At 35.2% G+C, this 20426-nt stretch overlaps 3 protein-coding genes and 1 long non-coding RNA gene across 5 annotated transcripts; 2 read left to right on the top strand and 2 right to left on the bottom strand.

Moving 5' to 3' along the window:
- Positions 1-589: 589 nt before the first annotated feature.
- LOC108367355 (uncharacterized) lies at positions 590-11843 on the bottom strand. Its single transcript, XR_001848239.1, has 2 exons — positions 11626-11843; positions 590-1464 (listed from the first exon to the last, which is right to left on the bottom strand). It is a non-coding gene; the product is annotated as an uncharacterized LOC108367355 (long non-coding RNA).
- Positions 11844-12495: 652 nt separating this feature from the next.
- tank (EI24 domain-containing protein tank) lies at positions 12496-14467 on the top strand. The gene is made up of 4 exons (XM_017621934.1): positions 12496-12747; positions 12829-13133; positions 13192-13866; positions 13932-14467. Exons 1-4 carry the CDS (start codon positions 12733-12735, stop codon positions 14383-14385), a joined length of 1449 nt encoding a protein of 482 aa, XP_017477423.1. The 5' UTR covers positions 12496-12732; the 3' UTR covers positions 14386-14467.
- Positions 14468-14649: 182 nt separating this feature from the next.
- Positions 14650-16154, bottom strand: LOC108367343 (transforming growth factor beta regulator 1). Its single transcript, XM_017621935.1, has 2 exons — positions 15832-16154; positions 14650-15762 (listed from the first exon to the last, which is right to left on the bottom strand). Exons 1-2 carry the CDS (start codon positions 15934-15936, stop codon positions 14875-14877), a joined length of 993 nt encoding a protein of 330 aa, XP_017477424.1. The 5' UTR covers positions 15937-16154; the 3' UTR covers positions 14650-14874.
- A 915-nt stretch (positions 16155-17069) lies between these two features.
- On the top strand, positions 17070-19930 carry LOC108367344 (kelch domain-containing protein 3). 2 transcript variants are annotated; one of them, XM_017621938.1, is made up of 6 exons: positions 17070-17601; positions 17953-18203; positions 18273-18772; positions 19100-19295; positions 19540-19680; positions 19746-19930. In XM_017621938.1, the coding sequence occupies exons 2-6, from the start codon at positions 17971-17973 to the stop codon at positions 19807-19809; spliced, it is 1134 nt and encodes a 377-aa protein (XP_017477427.1). In that variant the 5' UTR covers positions 17070-17601; positions 17953-17970; the 3' UTR covers positions 19810-19930. The 2 variants fall into 2 exon arrangements, with proteins under 2 accessions (XP_017477427.1, XP_017477425.1); XM_017621936.1 differs by having other exon boundaries at positions 17071-17601; positions 17761-18203.
- Positions 19931-20426: the final 496 nt, after the last annotated feature.

Consider the following 20426-nt stretch of genomic DNA (forward strand, 5'->3'; position numbering starts at 1 on the left):
TTGCAAATATCTCAAAAACGGTACCATAGAATTAAAAATAACCTTGATTTTCGGAATCAGGGGGTGATTTTACATAAGAATTTCATAACGGCGTTTCTGGTAAAGAGAAAAAGTTGAAATTTGTGGTCCAGTGTTATCTGTAAGTACGTACGCATTTCTTATCAGCGACTGTTGAAAAATATTCAATTAGTAAAGTAAGACTTAAATGACAGCCTAAAGGGTAGCTAGACCTCGCATTTGAACTTTTAATCATATGTACACGTGCAAAATGTATTTCTAAATTAAATTAAATCAAAATTCGAATCACTTTACTCACCAAATCCAAGCAGACACATAAAAATCAAGGCAATGAATCGATGTACACCACTCGTGGGATTGCAGCACATCGATGAACCACAGCCGCTGGACTGCAAATCCAGTTCGTTGTCCTGTGGACTGCGCCGTGCCACAGAGGCTGGCGACGGTGGGCGTGCCTCTTCATTGTCCACTATGGGCAATACATCATTACTCGTATCGGGCATGTTTCGGCAAAATTATACGCAAATCTTGGGTACACTAAGTTCGTTGTTTAAGCCGATTTTTTCAACTACACAGATTTCAAACTAAATTTGATTTGCGCGTTTTTTATTTCGCACAGCTATTGTAAATGGCGTAATGGTTGCAAGTGTCACGCTAACCTAACTCCAACTAATCAGCAATTCCAAGAGTTAATTGTGTTGTGCGCTGGCTGTAAGCGCTTATCTCGGACTGGCGGCAGTGTTGGCGTGGATGCGACAATCAATAGTCGGCTGCTGAATGCGTCTGAGCGCAATTATGTACTTCCTAGATGGTTGGTTGTTTTGTTGTCGCTTCTTTCTGGTGATTGTAGTGATTTGTTACTTGTTCTTGTTCTTGTTGTTGTTGTCGTTTTTATACTTGTACATACAGTGATTATTATTATTTTTTTAATATTGATTATATTAACTTTTGTTGTCTGCGTTTATTTAGAGCATGTTGAGGGGCGTTATTGTTTTGTAATTTAACATTACACGAACAAAAAGCAAATATTTATCAAAATTGTTCGTACGCAGATATTTCACTTCTATGAAAGTGACAAATCTATGGAAATGTTTGCCACTTAACGCATACAAGGCTTGACCGCTGTGCAGACTTTAAACCGCAGTTGGAAGTTGAAGTTTTATTGCACTCGCACAAATTGTGTATACAAATGTGTTTGCGTTTTACAATATTCTTTCCACTACTAATCGGCACAGTCGTACGTACGCTTATCGGACTTAGACCCGCTATATTTCCTTTCGATAATACAATTCAGACCGCGCTCGATGATCAACTCAAAGCGTGCGCATACACTCGAGCATACATACATACATACACTCAAACAAAACAAAGGCAACGACGACTTGTTATTTGGCTGAGTGCACAACTTTGTGACTTTGTGGGGATGTGTGTAGTTCTCGTTTCAAACTGCAAGTAAAAGAAATACACAATCTTTATTAATTAGGTATAAAATTTTATTAGAAAACAAAATCCAACTAAATAGTGCATTACAAGGCTAATAAATAAGCTGATGAGGGCATAATCATGAAGGCATTGTTTATTAATCAGCAAATGCATGAAAATATTGTACAAATGTATGTATGTATGTATGTGTAATTAAGTAAGCCAGCACCTAAAAACAAAATTATTCAGCACTGATTCGGCGAGTCATGATTCATTTTCAACTTCAGTGTTTAGTTATCTATTTTCCTTAACATTTACATATTTACATATCTATATAGTATATCTGTACATGCTACGAGTATATGAACATGGCATCAGTGCTGACCGTATGCATCAGCTTACTGGGGCATGTGTTTTATAAGCGTGTGTCTAATTTCTGGCTGACGTAGGCGAATTGTTCAACAATTCGCACACCGTCTTCAAAAGAGACACAACTAAAAATTTGGCATTTTTGAGATTATGCGCTAAAAATATACGTAGAGCTTTTATTTACCTTTCAAAACCTAATTTGAAAAAAACCTAATGTAAAAAGTCGCCCTTGCCCATAAGGTTATCATGTGCTAAGAAATAGTTTTTCGCATTTTCTGACAAACGTATTATTTTGAGTTGTGACTCTTTTGAAGACGGTGTGCGAATTGTACTTTCACGCATGCATGTATGCAGGGGCGCACCGAGGAATATATTTTAGGGGGGGTTTTATATTCCTGGAGATATATCACCGGAAAATACTGAAAATTTGGTTCAGATAATACCCTCTTTAATATACATTTATGCATGTTTTATGTACAGTATGTAATAAATAAATAAACGTTTTAAAATTCATAAACTGCACTTTATTTACAGATTAACAGAACTCAAACGCTTTTAACCGACTTCAAAAAAAAGGGAGGTTATCATCTCGCCGGAATATACATAACTTTGGACCACGTGAACCGTTTTCAATAATCCTTTTTTTTTATTAGAAAGATGTACCTCAAGGTTCGTCCCGTAGTTTGTTTTAGAGATCCGATGATTGGATCATGAAGAAATTAACGGTACCCCTAAATTTGAATATGAGAATTGAAGTCGGTTGTGTTCTTTCCTTAAAAACTACTTGCTTAATAAAAAGTTCTATAAACTCAAGATGCGCTCAACTTTCAAAAGTACCTAATACAAAATTTTAAAAAAGAGTCAGTAAAAATAAATTTATTGATTCCATGAATTTTTGCACTTCTATGTTCATTTTTTCGATTTCTGGTTTTCGATAGAGATGGTGATTTTTCACGATTGCTAAATTTTTTTAATATTTCAAATACCGAAAAAATTAATTGAACTCTCAAGAAAAACGAAAAATTCATATAAAACGACGAACGCGAAATGGAAAAGAAATTTTCTTCTACCAAAATTTCTTAAATCAGTTTGCAGCTCTCAAGAAAAAAAATGCTCGTATATTTATTCCCTCATGAAAATTTACAGCAAAAGCAAAGCGCTTTTTCAAGCAACAGAAATTATAATAAATATTTCTTACAATTTCCTTGAGAGCTGGACTCTTGGCTTTAAGATACAGATTGTATTTGACGTTATTAGCTTTTGGGGGGGTTTGAACCCCAAAACCCACCCCTTGTGTGCGCTAATGCATGTATGTAAATGTATACAAAATATGTCTACTTATGTTACTTAATATACATATGCTTATAGCAAATAAAATGTATGTACATACATATCGTCGCTTGGGTAAACGATTGTCATAAGCGCCATTTTGACAATTTTTAGTTCTAGATGCAATTATATATTTTGAAACAAGGTCATTCCATTGGTGTTATCAGTTTTTAGATATCTCCTTTAGTTTCCGAGAGACTGACTACAATTTTTTCGATAATTTAGTAAACATGCAACAAGTGATGCAGTCATATTAAACGAATCAATATCTTAGAAATTGTGTTCTCCATTTTTGTATATCTCCTTCAGTTTCCGAGATATTGAGTAAAAAGTGTCGTTAATTTAGAAGAAATTTTGATCTCATTTGGTCGTACTTCATACAAAGTGGGTGGCAAATTGTGGACAAATGGCGAAAAATTTTTCCTAAAGAAACTCCTTCATCAACTCAAAACTAATTAACAGTAAACATTAAAAATTAAATAATAATTTTTAGAGACTTTGGAGAAAATCTATCTTCGCGTTTTTGAGAAAACGTATTCCAAACTTCAAACGCGATTTCCCCCAACCTACCGAAATTAACATACGACAATCTTTTACCCAGGCGACGATATGTATATCCACTAAACCGTTCCATCTTACAAATAAACAAAATAATGTTCGCCTTACACCCCTGATATTGAAATATTTTTGCAAGGCAATTTCGAAAAAAAACATGTTGTTGTGTAGAACCTGGCGGTCGCCTTTTTACATTTTTCGGTGAAACCTATACATGCACATTTGGCAAAAAAAAGTGGTAAATAATTCTACAAGCATAATCAACAATTTATCTTAGCAAAAGTTGAGTGATTTTTGGAGGCATTTAATTTACTGACATTAGGGTGGCACGTTAGGGTGAGAAGCACTTAAGTAGATCTGATGGGCGGCAAGTACTAGAGTGGAGTACTTGAGGTCAATGAACTTTGAAAAAGAAATTTCTCCTCGAGACATAACAATCGATATATTTTACTTTAAGGTCCAACTGTAAACGCCAAAGATATGACAAAAAATGTAAAAAATGACGAAAAATTTTAAAAAATTTCAAAATGGTCTTGCAAAAATACTTTAGACTCAGGAGTGTCCGGTGAACTAGTTTCCTGGTACGGTCTATGGACCATTGAGTTTATTACAAATATTTTGTAAAAACAAAGATGAGTTTCTTGCGTGGGAATAGGGCCATAAATCACTATCCAAACTGATTAATAAACTTCTTTAAATCGTTTTCAAATAGACATAATAGGAGATCCCATAAGGGCCACGACCTTCATCCATCTGTTTAATGACTGAAATCTCTTTGTATGAAATATTACGTGTTAGGAAATATAGCGAATGGGTTGGCTAAAAAATCTTGGCCAGGTTATTTTTAATTGAATATTCAAAAATTAATTTTCTTTTTAAAATGTACACTCATTTGTTTAATGGACAAATTTTTTTTCAGTTTTTAGTACCAAAATTGTCATCATGACCAATGTCATCTACTAGTAAAGCACAAAATGGACACCTCCGACGACGCATCAAGCTGTCAGTTGCAAAATAAAGTGCCGCCGAAGTTATTTCTAAGCGCCTAACTACTCCGAGCGACTGCTCTACATTCTACGTAACTTACTTTGTAAAGCGGCTCAGAAGTATGTCTGATACCAAATGTGCATTCTAAATTCCTACTTACATAAGACGCAACGGCTTTGTAAAAGTTAGGGAGATTCGTCAGCGAAGTAGTAAGGACCGCCGGGTGAAGAGCTATACCTTACTCACTTCACCCGGCGGTCCTTACCATTTTCCGAGTGAGTATGAACAAAAGGTCCATTCAATATCAAAAAATCGTTACGAATTGTTGTTAGTGCTTGCAAGTTTGTACTGGGAATGCATTCAATAACCCAAAATAGTTGCAAGAGGGAGCGAATTTGAGAGCGTAACAACCCGAGAGAGCTGCAAATCCTTGCAAGTAAAAATTTTACTAACAGGAGTTTGCAGGAGTCAAAGAGTAAGGTTATGTTTCAAATTCAAATGTAAATAAACTGTTTAAGAGGATGATTTGATGAAACATAATTAGTGAAATGAAAATATGGATGAAAAATTTAAATCTATTGTATATTTTTTTTTATTTTTATGACGATGGGAACTATTCCCAATTAAAAAGAAAATTGCGCGTCAAAACTTAGCCGTCAGAAAGTGTCAAAATGGCTTAAGTTGCAAGTTTTTACTAGTTTTGCGTTCAATAACTTTTTCTGAAAATTTTCTCTTGCTCTCAATTTTACTCTCTATTTTTCTTTACCGCTCTCGCTGCAAGTACTTACTGAAAAAGTTATTGAATGGACCTATATGTACAAACAAAGCCATCCAGCAAAATCATCGTAAACAAGCTCGTAAATGGATATTTTCTCGAAGAATATCGGATAAAAAGTCGTTCATGATAGCCGTTTACGATTCTTTTCTAGTACTTTTTCGCTTGAAATTCTGGAGTGCCTACGAACAGTACGGTGACCATATTTATGAGAGCCGAATCCGGGACAAAAAATAATTTTGCAAATTTGTTCCACAACAGCTTACAGATCTTAAAGCCTTCTTCAATGATCCTAGATGTATTAGCCCTTAAACAGTATCCTTATAGTAACATAACGAATTTGTAGAATAATTTTCTCGAGATTTTTACCCCGTAAAATTTGTTAAAGAAATTAGTTAAATTTTAAGGTAATGAAGTGCAATTTTAAGTTCTAAGGCTTACCAACAATTTTTGGCATTTTTTTTTTTTTGTTGACGGTGTTACGCATTTGTTTCATACAAAGTAAGTATGTTCGACCATTTTGCAAATGAGCAGCACTTTTCACTCGCACTTCATAATACTCAATTTTTATGAGTTACAAAACTGCAAACGAAATTTTTTTCTAAAGATTCTAATTAAAAAGTTTGAAATTTTGGTGAAACCTTACAGAATTAATTTTTATAGTTTTTTGCACAAAGTTGGAAATTTGGTAGCATATGGCTTTTGTTAGGAAAAGAGCTTTACTTTCCTAAAATAAATAATAAACATTAAATAAACTTAGAAAAAATAACCAAAACTTAATAAAATGCTATTTCAGTCACTGTATGTATTCCTCGATTCGAATCACAGACATTCAGATTAGAAATAATAACTCTTTATGGAAAAAATTAGTATCATATATACTCCAACATCATTTAAAACTCGTTCATAGGCATGCCGTTTTAATGAGCTGTTAAGGCGTCAAAACGCCGAATACGGGACAGATACAGGACATTAAAAGAAATACAGAACATTTGGCGTCCCGTATAAAATAAATAAATTACTGGGGTAATGGGTCAAAAAAGAGGACTGTCCCGTATAATACAGGACGAATGGTCACCGTAACTATACATATGTTATAACATATTGTAGTTCAAGAAAAATGTCCAACAAAATGAAAGCTTTTCCTTGTACTGATAAGTTACTACAAACCTCTTTCTATTACATTTTTTTTGTTTTATTCTTTACGAGCTTTTCTCCAACTTTTTGCCGATCGAGAATCCTTTGTAAAACAAAATGTTCGTAAAATGTACGTTTCCTTACTGGCTGGGTACATGTATGTATTTTTGCGCTCCTTTTACAATGCGAACAAACTTGTTTGTAGAAAAAAAACTATAACCGAAAAGAATTTGATTGATTTGTTGCTGAGTGTTTTGTATGCGAAGTAGAATATTCAAATCTTCTGCACTCTATTTGGCTAGAAGTTAAAAAAAAAATAATGGTTTCATACGTTTTGGCTTTTTTTTTTAACAATTTCCTCAACAGTGGCAGCTAAAATAAGTGAAAACACATTTTTTTCTTACTTTGGTTCTTGATTTATGATGAATTATCTCATTTCTACTTAATTTAATGACAGATTTAACAAGGCGAAATAACTTGATTTCACCATGATTTGCTTATAAATTATGAATGAGCCTTAAATTACGATAATGTGAACATTCTTTTATAAATTTCCGTTTCGTGTCTTTTAAATTATAAAAACGAACCTTCGTAAAGCTCATTTATCCTCATACTAATGTAGTGTATGTAGAGATTTTGTTTTGAATTAACTTATTTGCCAATTGCTGGTTTATGTACTTGCATTAAACGGAATACAAAACTTCATCACACTTTATATTTAGTCACGCACTGATTAGAAAAGTATCTTTTCGTTGCAGATTTGTTTATTATAAACACACAGAGTAAACACTAAAGCTGTGGCTTTCGTCCGTTTGGCTTGTGCCAGGCTTGGCATTATCACACAAATCCCATATTCCATGAGAGCGACGTATTGGAAATAAAGTCGAATTGATAAATTTGTTTGAAAAAACTGCAATGATATTTAATGCGTTAGTTCCAGGCCTTAAAGTTCGCTACGACGTGAAATTCACGAAAAACTAGAACCTTTCTTTGTCTAAAATGGCCTTTTTATACAACTTTTTAGACAGGACGTAAGTAATACGTTATAAGTTATCGCTGTATTAAACTAAAATAAATAGAATTTGCGTGGCATGTCCAAAAATTTGCTTTTAATAACAAATGCAAACATTTTAGTGCATGAATATTAAAAGGCCTCCATCGGTATATGTATCTTATCACATAGAAATTTTAAAACGTAAACACAAGCATTTTTGTGTGTTTACATATACTAGGTACTTACCAGGGTTCGTATTTGCACACACATGCGCAGCACATCCTAATATTTTACGCTCACACACGTGTGATGTGCATATAAAAAATTAAAAACTTGCTCACATCACATGTGTGTGCTGTTTGGTAAAAAGCACGGGCACATGTGTGTACTTTATTTTTATTAATATAAAGCACACGCGCATGTGTGTGCTTTGCGTAGAGAAACTTATACACTTCGATTTCTATCTCAAATCTTAAAATAATTTTTTAATATGTTTTCTGTCATATAAAAAACAAACAACATCTCACTCGTTATTGAATTGTCTTTCAAAAAATAACGTTTAATAAACAAATTCTTTTAAAAATATATTAGGGGTATTCTCTGAGTCTTGCAAAGCCCTTGCATGGTGCACAGATTGCACGGATTGCACGGTTAAAACCGGTTTTCGTATGGGACAGCTTTGCAAACCGTGCAATCCGTGCACCGTGCAAGGGCTTTGCAAGACTCAGAGAATACCCCTATTATGTGCATGTGCATGGGCTGAAATTTGTACAAAAATCGGCTCACACACATGTGCATGTGCTTAATAACAAACAGCACACACTTTTCTGTGAGCAGAGTTTGTTTTCCACTTATGCACACACATGTGTATGAGCAGTGAGTACAAGTTGAATGTGTTTCTGGCGTGTGTGTGAGCAGAGCATGTGTGTGCAAATACGAACCCTGGTACTTACTACGTAAATAGTACTTCGACTCGATCTAAATATGCATTTACTATCTATATATGTACATATATGTATTTATGTATACACACGTACAGTGGCGGTCAAAAATGGATGAATGGTGTTTAATATTTATAATGTTTTTCAAGCAAAAATTTGTTTGATCTTTTTTTTATAAAATTGTGGTAACGCTTTAACAAAAACTATATAAATACACTTTCAAACTGCATACAGAACTTACAAAAATTCCACAAATTTGTATCTAAATTTCGAGTTTTTAACCAGAATTTTTAGAAATTTTCTGGGTATGCAGTTAACAGGCTTATAAAATTCTAGTGAAATAAGTGCACGTTTTGAGCGGCTAGAAAATCGCATTGATCTTTAATAATTTTTTTTTTCTTCTGGCGGCTTTTGTGAAATTTTTCAAAGTTCTTGTAAAGTTTGAAATGTGTTTTATATAGTGTTTGTTAAAGCATGAACCATATTTTTATAAAAAAAAAGAAATATCAAAAAAATTGTTGCTTGAAAATCATTGTAAATTGTAAAAGCGAAACACCATTCATACATTTTTGACCGTCGCTATATGTACATATTAAATACTTTCGCTCAAAAATTAAAGGTTAATAACAATGATTTCCAGTTGTTGTTGTTGTAATAACATACAAACTCCCTAAAGACTCTTTGGCGGAATGATGTTGGACTGACAGTCCTCGACCATTTCGCATAAATTCGTTTACCCAGGTTATAGGGCCCTGTGAGAAACGGGTATTAAAATTGAACATCTTGAATTTAGTTATTTTCCACGGTACAGTCATAAAACCTTATTTATGTACATATAATCTTTAATAAACGAGTACAAATCGAGGTTAAATGGAAATTCTCTAATTAACAAAAGCTACTTGGAACTGGGCACAATTGAGTACTAAAGTTATCCTCTCGAAACGAAAATCTTGGGCGCAAGTATTGAAACTAGCATAAGATATGTACTAATGAAAAAAGATTTCTGACTTCGACGAGGACTACAGCTAATTAAATGATAATTTGCACGAATTTTGGTTATTTAGTTTAGTCATGCGTAGCGGTCAAGAATGATAGAATACATTATTTTCTGGATCGTGCGTAGCGGTAACATCCCCACTGCGGATTAGTTTTGTGGTATTACCTATTTTGTAAAAGTGGATTTTTTCTAATAAGTATGTGAAACAAATAACAAAAATGAAAGTTGATAAAACATAGAAATGTACATACATAAAACATACACACATATTTATGTTTATATGTCTACATTCCACTTCGGGTCAGTTTTTCAGTGCCAATTAAATTGAACAGCTGGCTGATATTTGATTGGTTGATTAGTTTAAACCAGCCACATCGAGCGTTTAAACTGAGTTTAAACCACGGCCGAGCACTGAAAAACTGGCCCTGAGAATGGTTGGTGTTTCGGTTAGTGCGGTAGAAGCGCAACAAGGAAAGCCAATAGAACAAAGAATAATTTCACCGCTGAGTTAGAACTAAAAACACTACCTACTATCTATCAATACAGAGGTATTTACCATAAACACCCCCGAATTGCCAATCAAGAGGGAGACATGACAAATGGTTAGGCGCAGGCCGAAGAATCATACTGGCGAAAGATATTATGGAAAATGTGAAGAGGAATGCAACAAGTATATAAGATAGTTATTGGCTAAACATACATACATATCGTCGCTTAAAGTACAAAACCGCGTATCTACATTCTGGAAAACCTCGTAACTCACATTTGTGCCAAAAGGGATATTTGCTCACCGGTAGCTCCTGGTGTCAAGCCCTTATCCATTCATACTGAAATATCGATACTTAGATATAAGAAGAAGAGATAATTAAGGAAAAAAGATGAAACCGTCTTGAAATAATGAAGTTTTACTATCTCCTATAACATTTTGGCAAACTCACNAATAATTTCACCGCTGAGTTAGAACTAAAAACACTACCTACTATCTATCAGCTCTGTATTTACCATAAACACCCCCGAATTGCCAATCAAGAGGGAGACATGACAAATGGTTAGGCGCAGGCCAAAGAATCATACTGGCGAAAGATATTATGGAAAATGTGAAGAGGAATGCAACAAGTATATAAAATAATTAAGGAAAAAAGATGGAACCGTCTTGAAATAATGAAGTTTTACTATCTCCTATAAAATTTTGGCAAACTCAGATACGAGGGTTTGTTGATACGCGGTTTTGTACTTTAAACGACGATATGTATATTGTCAATACTAAAGGAAAAATCATTTTGCGCTGTAATCAGGAACTTTTGCAAGATTTTAAAGTCACAGAGCTAAATGTGGATGCTTCTGTATCAAGAGCATACTAATCTTGTGGCCTCAACGGAAATTTTATGTAACATTTTATTTTGGAGAAACCACTGTTAAGACGAAAATGCATAATCGTAAGATATTGATTTAAGATACATACGNTGCATTTTGTTGATACGTGGTTTTGTACTTTAAACGACGATATGTATATTGTCAAAACTAAAGGAAAAATCATTTTGCGCTGTAATTAGGAACTTTTGCAAGATTTTAAAGTCACAGAGCTAAATGTAGATGCTTCTGTATCAAGAGCATACTAATCTTGTGGCCTCAACGGAAATTTTATGTAACATTTTATTTTGGAGAAATCACTGTTAAGACGAAAATGCATAATCGTAAGATATTGATTTAAGATACATACATACGTACATACAAACTTAGTTACTATGTATATAATAAATGGCTTTTTGCAATCAGCTAATTTCTTTGCTTTGAAATCAATTGGCTAAACACGTATCCACAAATTTTCAACAATGGAATTAACAAAGAACGCAATTAACCAGCAGCTAAGTAGTGCCCCTAATGCCATTATAAAAGATACATATAAATGTAGGTAAAAAAAAACAAAAAAAGGTTATCTTAAACTCACCTGGGTTATTGAAAAAGTTTATATAAAAGTAAGNACAATGGAATTAACAAAGAACGCAATTAACCAGCAGCTAAGTAGTGCCCCAAATGCCATTATAAAAGATACATATAAATGTAGGTAGAAAAAAACAAAAAAAGGTTATCTTAAACTCACCTGGGTTATTGAAAAAGTTTATATAAAAGTAGTTAGCTGAATTTTAGCAAATTCCAACACTAAAATACCAGAAGAAAATATTTTAATATGTATTATTGATGATGCACTAAAATCTGTCTACTAAAACCAGTTTTTTGTTGCCTTTCTTTTGCTTTGTCAATTACGATTTTCTATTACTTCACCTCCACATGTTTGTTTTGCTTTTCGTTCGTATTGTCTAAAGCCCCTGTTAGACGTGGCAAGTTGAGGTAGTTTTGAATAGTCTGTTCTCATGTTATCACGATCATTTCTCACAGAAACGGCCTGGATCATTGGATTGGAGTTGGCAGCACTAATTTTATACTACTAGCACGAGGAAAAGCAAAATTGAAGGAAGTTAAAAGAAGCAATGCCAGAATATATGTTTGTGTATACATTCATTTGTTAGTGCTACCAAAACGTATTATCAGTGACACAAACCAAAAAGTGAGAATAATCTAAAACTAAAAAAAATGAATTGAAAATGGAAGGACGGAAATAATAATTTATATAGTAAGTGTTTATTGCGCTTGTGCTTGTGTGAATATGTTTTGTACGCACATTTCTACTCTTATTTGACATTAGTTTTGTTGTTGCCATCCTTTGGACTAAAAATTTAATTTTTTGCGTTACTTTACTTTTTCCTGTTGTTCTCTTTTAGTGAGCGCATATTGCTTACGCTCTTGTATTTTGACACTTTTCAGTTTTTAGTCAGAAAAGATAAGGAATGGACCTAATGGCAATTTTTTCTTGACCGTGTTCTTGAGAGCTGCATACTGGCCGTTAAGGCTAACAGAACATTGCCGATTTTATGCAACTCTGTAATAATTGACAGCGATATGTGTATTATCAAAACAAAAACAGCTGTCATTTTATTTTCCTTCGTCAAGTGAACTCGTACTCCAATATTAGAACAAATTTCGCTGAAACATTTATTTGCTGCATAAACGAAGAAATATTTATAAATTTTACTCGATGCGCACGAGTCAGTACATTATTTTAAATGCGAAAATAATTAAAAAGTGAGAATCACAAGGATTCGGCTGGAAGTTGACATCGGTGTTGGCGTTGGTGTTAAGCTAATCAAAGATGGAAGCGATAAAGGCACGTAGTAGCTGTTATATGATGAATTATTTATGAACTACTCTCCAATTTGTTTATATTTAACATTTTATTCAAATACAGAATATTTCGCTGGGTATAATATACGGCCTGTGGGATAGCATCAAAGGAATGACACTACTACTACACATCGATGCTGAAATACACAAAATAAATGCGGAAAAAGAGGCTGAAAAGCAGCGTCGCATTAAAGAACGGGAACGTCGCCATCATCGCACTCCATCACCAACACCTTCGTCAGCTGCGGCAATGGCTAGAGAGGAGTTGAAAGAACTGTTGCAAATCAGTGAACAAGAGAAACCGGACGAACGCAGTTTAAATAGTATGCTAAAGCGTACGAAAAAGAGTCAATCGCATGAACCAAAACCGTGAGTCAAATCTTTTGAAACCTCCAAATAAATACTTTTAAATGTAAATCTAATGCAGGGAGAAGAAAATTGCTAAACAGGTCTTGAAATGTTGTCTCCTAAATGGCGGTTTCACATGGCTGAGTATCATATTGTTTGAACAATTGCTGTTGCCAGCGCTAAGATTTGTTTTGAGTTTATTTTATGGGAATCATACGTCTGAGCTGAATATGGTATGGGGTTGGGTACAACCTATACTATCGATTATTTTCGGCATGATGTGGGTGTTGCCAATTTTTCTGCTAAGTAAAATTGTCAGCTCACTATGGTTTGCGGATATTGCAAATGCTGCTTATCGGGTGCGCAAAGGTCAACCGCAGTTGATACCCAACATCAGCAAGTTAATCGCCGATTTTTTGTTCAATTTGCTGGTGCAAGCACTATTTCTGGTACAAAGCATGCTGGTGAACTTATTACCCGTACCCTATTTAGGCGAAGCATTATGTTTTCTACATTTATGCCTGCTCTATTCATTATACTCGTTCGAGTACAAATGGTTCAACATGGGCTGGGAGTTGCATCGTCGCTTGAGTTATATTGAGAATAACTGGCCATACTTTTTGGGTTTCGGCATACCCCTAACCGTACTAACCAACATGACGAACTCCGTTATTGTAAGCAGCTGCATATTTTCTATATTTTTTCCACTTTTCATCCTAAGTGGCAATGAGGCTATTCCGATCGTCGACACCACGTAAGCAATGGACTACATTATATGCTATTTGTTTTAAATTTTAATATAACTTTTCCTTTAAAAAGTAATTTTCCTCTGCGCCTCTTCTCGCCCGTTATTTTCACATCGAATTTATTGTTTACTCGGGGGCGTCCTGCAAAGCTGACTGCAGCCAAGTTAGCTCAGCAGAAGAAACAATTGCTTCAACAACAAGAAAAGCAACTTCAACAGCATATGTTGTTACAGCAACGGATTGAAGAGGAATACCTAGGACGTAGTCGTAGCCGTCAAGAAGAACTCGAAACAACCGAGGATTTGGGCCTGCAACGCCGACAATCTTCGCGGTTCTCAAACTCTCCGTCGCCAACGCGTGGACCATACCGCTACCAACAGCCGCCATCGCAACCGCGAATACCTTCAACAACGCGTAATGCAAACGTTTTCCCGGATCGTAACCGATTCATAGGGGGTGGTCCCCCTAGTGTACCATCATCTGCCAGTTCGTCAGCACACTCGGTACAAACGGTTCGTCGCAGGTAGTCGAACAATTTTTTCGAAACAAATTTAATATTTGTGCAGCTGTTGACCACAAAACGTAAACGACCTATCATATCGACTGCTGCAAACTACAACTGAATTTTATTCAAATGGACTTTAAAGTGTGATCAATATCGTTTAGTTTCGGTTTATGTATTCATATAAATGCATACGCATAAGATAAGGACGCTTTATGTGCTTGTTTCGCTAATACAAGTAAATCCCCTTTTTCGCTTAACAATCCTGATAATGACAATTACTCGAGCATACATTTTGTAGATGCTTATTCTTTATATATTTAAAAGCATATTTTCGCAAATTAGATATAAAGTTTTCAATGTATGTCGTAACAAATGAATCGGACAATTTTTTACTGTCGCACGTTTTATATAAGTACTCGTATATACATATGTACATAAATACGTATTGAAACGCGCTAATAATAATTTGAATAAATTGCAATCAACTTTTTTAAAAAAAATGCTGTTTGAATTACTTAAAATCCAGCAGTTCGTCCGGTGGCTCATCCTTCACTTCCGGCATGTTGTGATATGTGGATACGGCAATCAATGTTTGTAATGCATCGAAACTCATTGTGGGATCCTTATCCTCAAGTAAAGACAATTTTTCGCTGCCGTTGGTATCTGTATCCTCAATAAATCCTTTGAAATTAGCGCATTGTGAAAAACCTGGATCCATCTGTAGCAGGGTTTTAACAGTCGGATTGGCAAGGCCAAAAAATTTTTCACCTTGTACTTGCAGTGGCAACTGCACGACATCGATTAAACTGCATTGCAAGGTTTCCAGCAGTCCTTTATGGCAAATATTTGCCGATTCGCCAAAGAAAACACTATCCAAATCGTTGTCGGGAATTATTTGGAACTGAGGCATGCCAGCGTTATTAAGTATTTTGCATGTGTATACACATTTCCGCTGCGGATCTTTAGGGTGCGCGTATATTCGTGTGGCCACATAGCCAACGGGATAGATCCAATTCGATGTATGAAAATTCGGATTTATAGGTATAATCTCGCCAGGTGAATGTACAAGTATATTGCATAAATTGATGGGGTACATTGGTTTGCCACTTGAGTCCAATGTCACTTTGTCGCGTGGCTTGTATCGTTTATCGATCTTTTCTTGACCGTGTGGCGGTTGTAAACGCTTCTTTGGACCACGTTTCTTAGGCACTGCATTCCCTAACTTGACCGTGTTTTTCGTTGGCTGCATATTGACTTCTTGCTCTATTTGCTCCTGTTGGTCTAGATTTTCGACGCCCTCGTGGCGCATAAGGCGTTTTATTAAGTAGCGGCGCTCTTCGCGTGCTATTGCCAAATCAGCCTGTACCTGTGCAACTTCATCACAAAGCGCTGCATTTTCCTGTGAATTAAATAAATTTGGTGTTCATTAATATAATTCTTTTTGTGTAGATTTTAGAGCAATACTCACAAAAACGAAGTTCTTTATCTGCCGCTTTAACCGTTTATATTTGGATTTATACTTTAAATTCATGACGCGCGTATATTGACTATTTTGATATTGTGGCTTCGACATTGTTGACCTTTAGGAAATTAAAATTACTTGGAAGCAGTCTTGGGGAAAATTGGAGCAATTTCCTCCCGAAAAATAAACAATTCTCCCTTTCACCCACCTACATATCCACAAGCTTGAGCTCTGGGGCACCTCACTAGAGATGGAAAAACATTGACGGCTATCGATGTTGTAACGGCGCGCAGCGTTGGCTATTTGCTACGATCGTACTAAATTTGCTACTATTTTTCAAAAGTATTAAAAAGTGCTATCACACGAAGCTTTATCTTATTTTAGTACGCTTTTTATATTTCATTCAACTTATGGGCAGCAACTATTTGTAAATAACTATAACTTCAAAAATGTCGTAAACAGGCCATGGCTTCAAGATCTAAATGTATACTTTTACTGCAAGTTGTGCAAGAAGCGTCTGACCAAAAACATCTGCAACATAAACAGGCACCAAATTTTCGCATAACAGACAAAAATATTCAATTTGCGAGAGGGATACTAAGTAATACAAAGAGGTAACAATGACTGCGTGTCGAACTACTTCCACGATGGATTCGTTGGCACAGATAAAAAGTGGCTCAACAAAGGCAAAAGGTTAAGTTCGCCTCAAATAAAGTTAATTTTTACTTATTTATGACGAAAGTGCTGTGGTAAGTGGCAAAAAGTGTTTATTTCTATAAGTTCGGTATTTGGACACCGCCACTGTAAAAGCAACAAATATAATACGATACGTAAAAGAGTACAAATGAAATTGGAATTCAAATGTTATGTTATTTTTTAACAGTAAATATGCATATAAATTTAAAATAATAAATGCTTATTTTTTTTTGTAATTTAAAGTTACTTCTTAAAAATTTGTTGTATCTTATGCTACGATTTTTTATTTTTTTTTCTACGATATTTCTGGAATTTTGCTACGCAATCGGTTTCGTGAGGTGCCAATCCTGATGGCGCGTTAGGGCCGCGTTTAGACGGAAAAGTAGACTTTCGCTTTCTTAATTTGACTCCGAATTGCGGAAAAGTTGGAAATCTTGCCAAGTCTGACACGCTCTGTTGGAAATATTGCCAAGTCTTGAACGCTCTTAGAGTACAACTCCACAATCATCAATTGAATCATGCTCCACAATAAGCTTTTCAGGAGTTCCGCGCTTTTTAGGCTTTCAGCCTTATAATTCAGCTATTGCTGAAAGTCTGAAAAGCTTGTGTACACCTATGACTCTTTGCGTTACACCAGGCGACAGAAAACGCAACTCTAAAACGCTTTTATTTGGGTGTGGCTGTAAAAATATCCAAAGATAACAAAAGTGCTAAAAGTCAACAAAGGGAAAAGTCAAAAGTGTCAAATAACAATTCGGAAAAAGCACGAAGAAGACTGAAGCGTAAAAGTGGAGGAGGTTTTGCAGCTAAATCCTTTGTTTATTTGTAACTAAAATTCCAGCTTATACCAATTTATCGAAGTCTTGGTAAAAGGGCTTCCTCCACGAATAATTTCGTTACACCTAGCTGCTGTAGATTTGTATCAGTTAAAAACCAAAAAGCGCAAGCGAAACAAGGATAAGTATACATATGTACAAAAGGTGCTGGCATTTGGGGGTCTGGGACGCAATGCTGCCGAATGTGATATAGACCCCGCGGAAGCATACTTAACAGGATTTAGTACATGAGGAGCAGGAATAGGTGAGTGCACTTTAAAATGCCAACATCATCTACATACATATGTACATACCGCTCTTTCGCAAGATATTTGGCTGGTGCCAATTGCAAGTGTTGGCAAAGTTTTGAACGCGTCCATGACTATTGCTGACCTTCGTATTTTTTTTTTTTGTTTACCCATAGTTTAACACATTTTCTTGACTACTACGAATATTCAAAGCAATTGCTCGAAACAATACTGAACACGACTGCGCAAGAGAATTATTTGTGCAAATACGTTCACTTTGTGCCACTCATTTACCCTGATCAGTGCTAACTATTTGCCATATCGGTGTTTGCGCGTAAATTCAATAGCTTCGAACAAATAACTTATAGGTCATACATAGGCGCAAAATGCGATGGATAGCGCACTTGGATGGTGGACCACGTCGTGTCAATCATGCTGCGGTGGGTGTTGGTGATAAGATATATTCGTTTGGCGGTTACTGCACTGGTGATGATTATCGCTTAAACGAATGCATAGATGTGCATGTGCTCAATACAAATACGTTGCGTTGGGCGGTTGTACCGCTGAAACGAGATGAAAATGGTTTGCCACTAAAGTATCCTGAAGTGCCGTTTCAACGGTAAGTCAATTAAAATGATTGCAGTAACTACTCATATATGCGCTTGTGATTTGATTTATTTACTTTTAGTTATGGCCACACAGCTGTTGCATATGGCGACAAAGTTTATATGTGGGGTGGCCGCAATGATGAGCAACTCTGTAATGTACTTTACTGCTTTGATCCGCAAACGATGAGCTGGTTTCGGCCTGAAGTAAAAGGTGCAATACCCGGCGCTCGTGATGGGCACTCAGCCTGCGTAGTGGATCACTGCATGTATATTTTTGGTGGATTTGTTGACGAAATAAATGAATTTTCTTGTGACGTACACTGCCTTGATTTTCGAACAATGGAGTGGCGCTATGTACAAACATTTGGTGCCCCACCATCATTTCGTGATTTCCATTCAGCGGCCTCTATATACGGGCGTATGTATATTTTTGGTGGACGTGGCGATAAACATAGTCCCTATCATAGTCAAGAGGAAATGTACTGCCCGGAAATTGTGTTTTTAGATATGAAAACAAAAATGTGGCATCGCCCGTCAACTACCGGCAAGATACCTGTTGGCAGACGCAGCCATTCAATGTGTAAGCTCATATCGCAAACCGTCTTCAAAAGAGTCACAACTCAAAATTTGGCAATTTTTGAAATTATGCGCTAAAAATGTACACACAGCTTTTATTTACCTTTACCTTACCTGCAGCAAACTTCTGTTATAATTTGTTAAAAAAAAAACCTAAGGTAAAGTCGCCCTTGCCCATATGATTAAATAGCATGTGCTACGAAATAATTATTCGCATTTTCTGACGAACGATTTTGAGTTGTGACTCTTTTGAAGACGGTGTGCGATATATAAATACATATGTGCTTTTTCTTACAAGGTCTAACATTTTTGTAACCTTTTCTTATGCTAGTTATCTACAATGGTCTCATCTATATATTTGGCGGCTACAATGGATTACTGGATCAGCATTTTAATGATTTTTACACATTTGATCCGAAATCCAATTGCTGGAATCTTATTAAACCATTTGGACGACCACCAACGGCGCGTCGACGACAAGTGTGTATAGTTAAAGACACGCACATGTTTTTGTTTGGTGGCACCAGGTGAGTAAAATGTCTTGTTAAAAAAGGACGTAAATACACACATAGTTTTAATAAAAGTACCGATTGAAAAATACTATTTTTGAGTATCTTGGGAATATTCAAATCTTCAAAAGAGATTTTAGTGTTTTTTTTGTCCATTGATGGCGACAATCTTTTCTATGTATTATTATCAATTAACCCAGTGTAATACATATACATATGCATGTATCTAAAACAAACGTTTGCAATTTCACATCTTTTTCAGCCCTGATCCCCAGAACAGCAACCAACTGATTGATAACAATGACACTCATCTGCTTGACTTTCAGCCTACCCTACGTACATTATCGATATTAGCCGTCATAAATTATCGTTTGGACACAACTTGGTTGCCAAAAAAACTTAAGTATGTTATGATATATTGCTTAAATATTATCAATTAAAGCAACAATAATATGTTTATAATTACAGAGAAGAAATACGCTTACTGACACAGCCAAATTCATTAACAAGACCACTTAACCATGCAGGTTAATATTAACAGCAGCGTTCAACACACCGTACAACAAATATATCACAGCCAAAAACACCTATCGTGCGAATATTCATCAGCATACATACACAGCAACAAAAACATGCGATTTCAATAAAAAAAAGTCGAATCTAAGAAATTACTTCGTCTTAGCTTAGCTACAAACGCATACATAAATATCACTCGCTTTTTTCTCATTGAATTTTTTATTGCACAAATGTTCATACATGCTTGAAGTTTTTGTTGTTTTAGTTTGTTATCTTTCGTTCATTTCAAATTTAGCTATTAATGCATACAATGGAATGTTAATTTAAAAAAATGTTTTATTACATATAATTTTTTTTTTTATCCCTTTTAGTCTAATGTTTATGTTTCCTCTTTAGCCATGTTGTTTTCAGCACTTACTTTTTTTTAATTAACTCAGTGGTTGTATGAGCAACAGCAAAAATGCACTTAGGTGATGTTTTGTGGTATATATGCAAGCAACACAAACCAAAAATAAAAATAAAAAAAATCGAAAGTAATCAAAATACATTTGCAACGACAAACTGAATACGTAAAAACTACCTACAATTTTAAAACAAAGGAGATTAATGAAAACAAAAATGTTTATAAGACAG

Source organism: Rhagoletis zephyria, unplaced genomic scaffold (assembly GCF_001687245.7).
Source record: "Rhagoletis zephyria isolate East Lansing unplaced genomic scaffold, Rhagoletis_zephyria_1.1 Rzeph_scaffold_02647, whole genome shotgun sequence".
Taxonomy (NCBI): Eukaryota; Metazoa; Arthropoda; class Insecta; order Diptera; family Tephritidae; genus Rhagoletis; species Rhagoletis zephyria.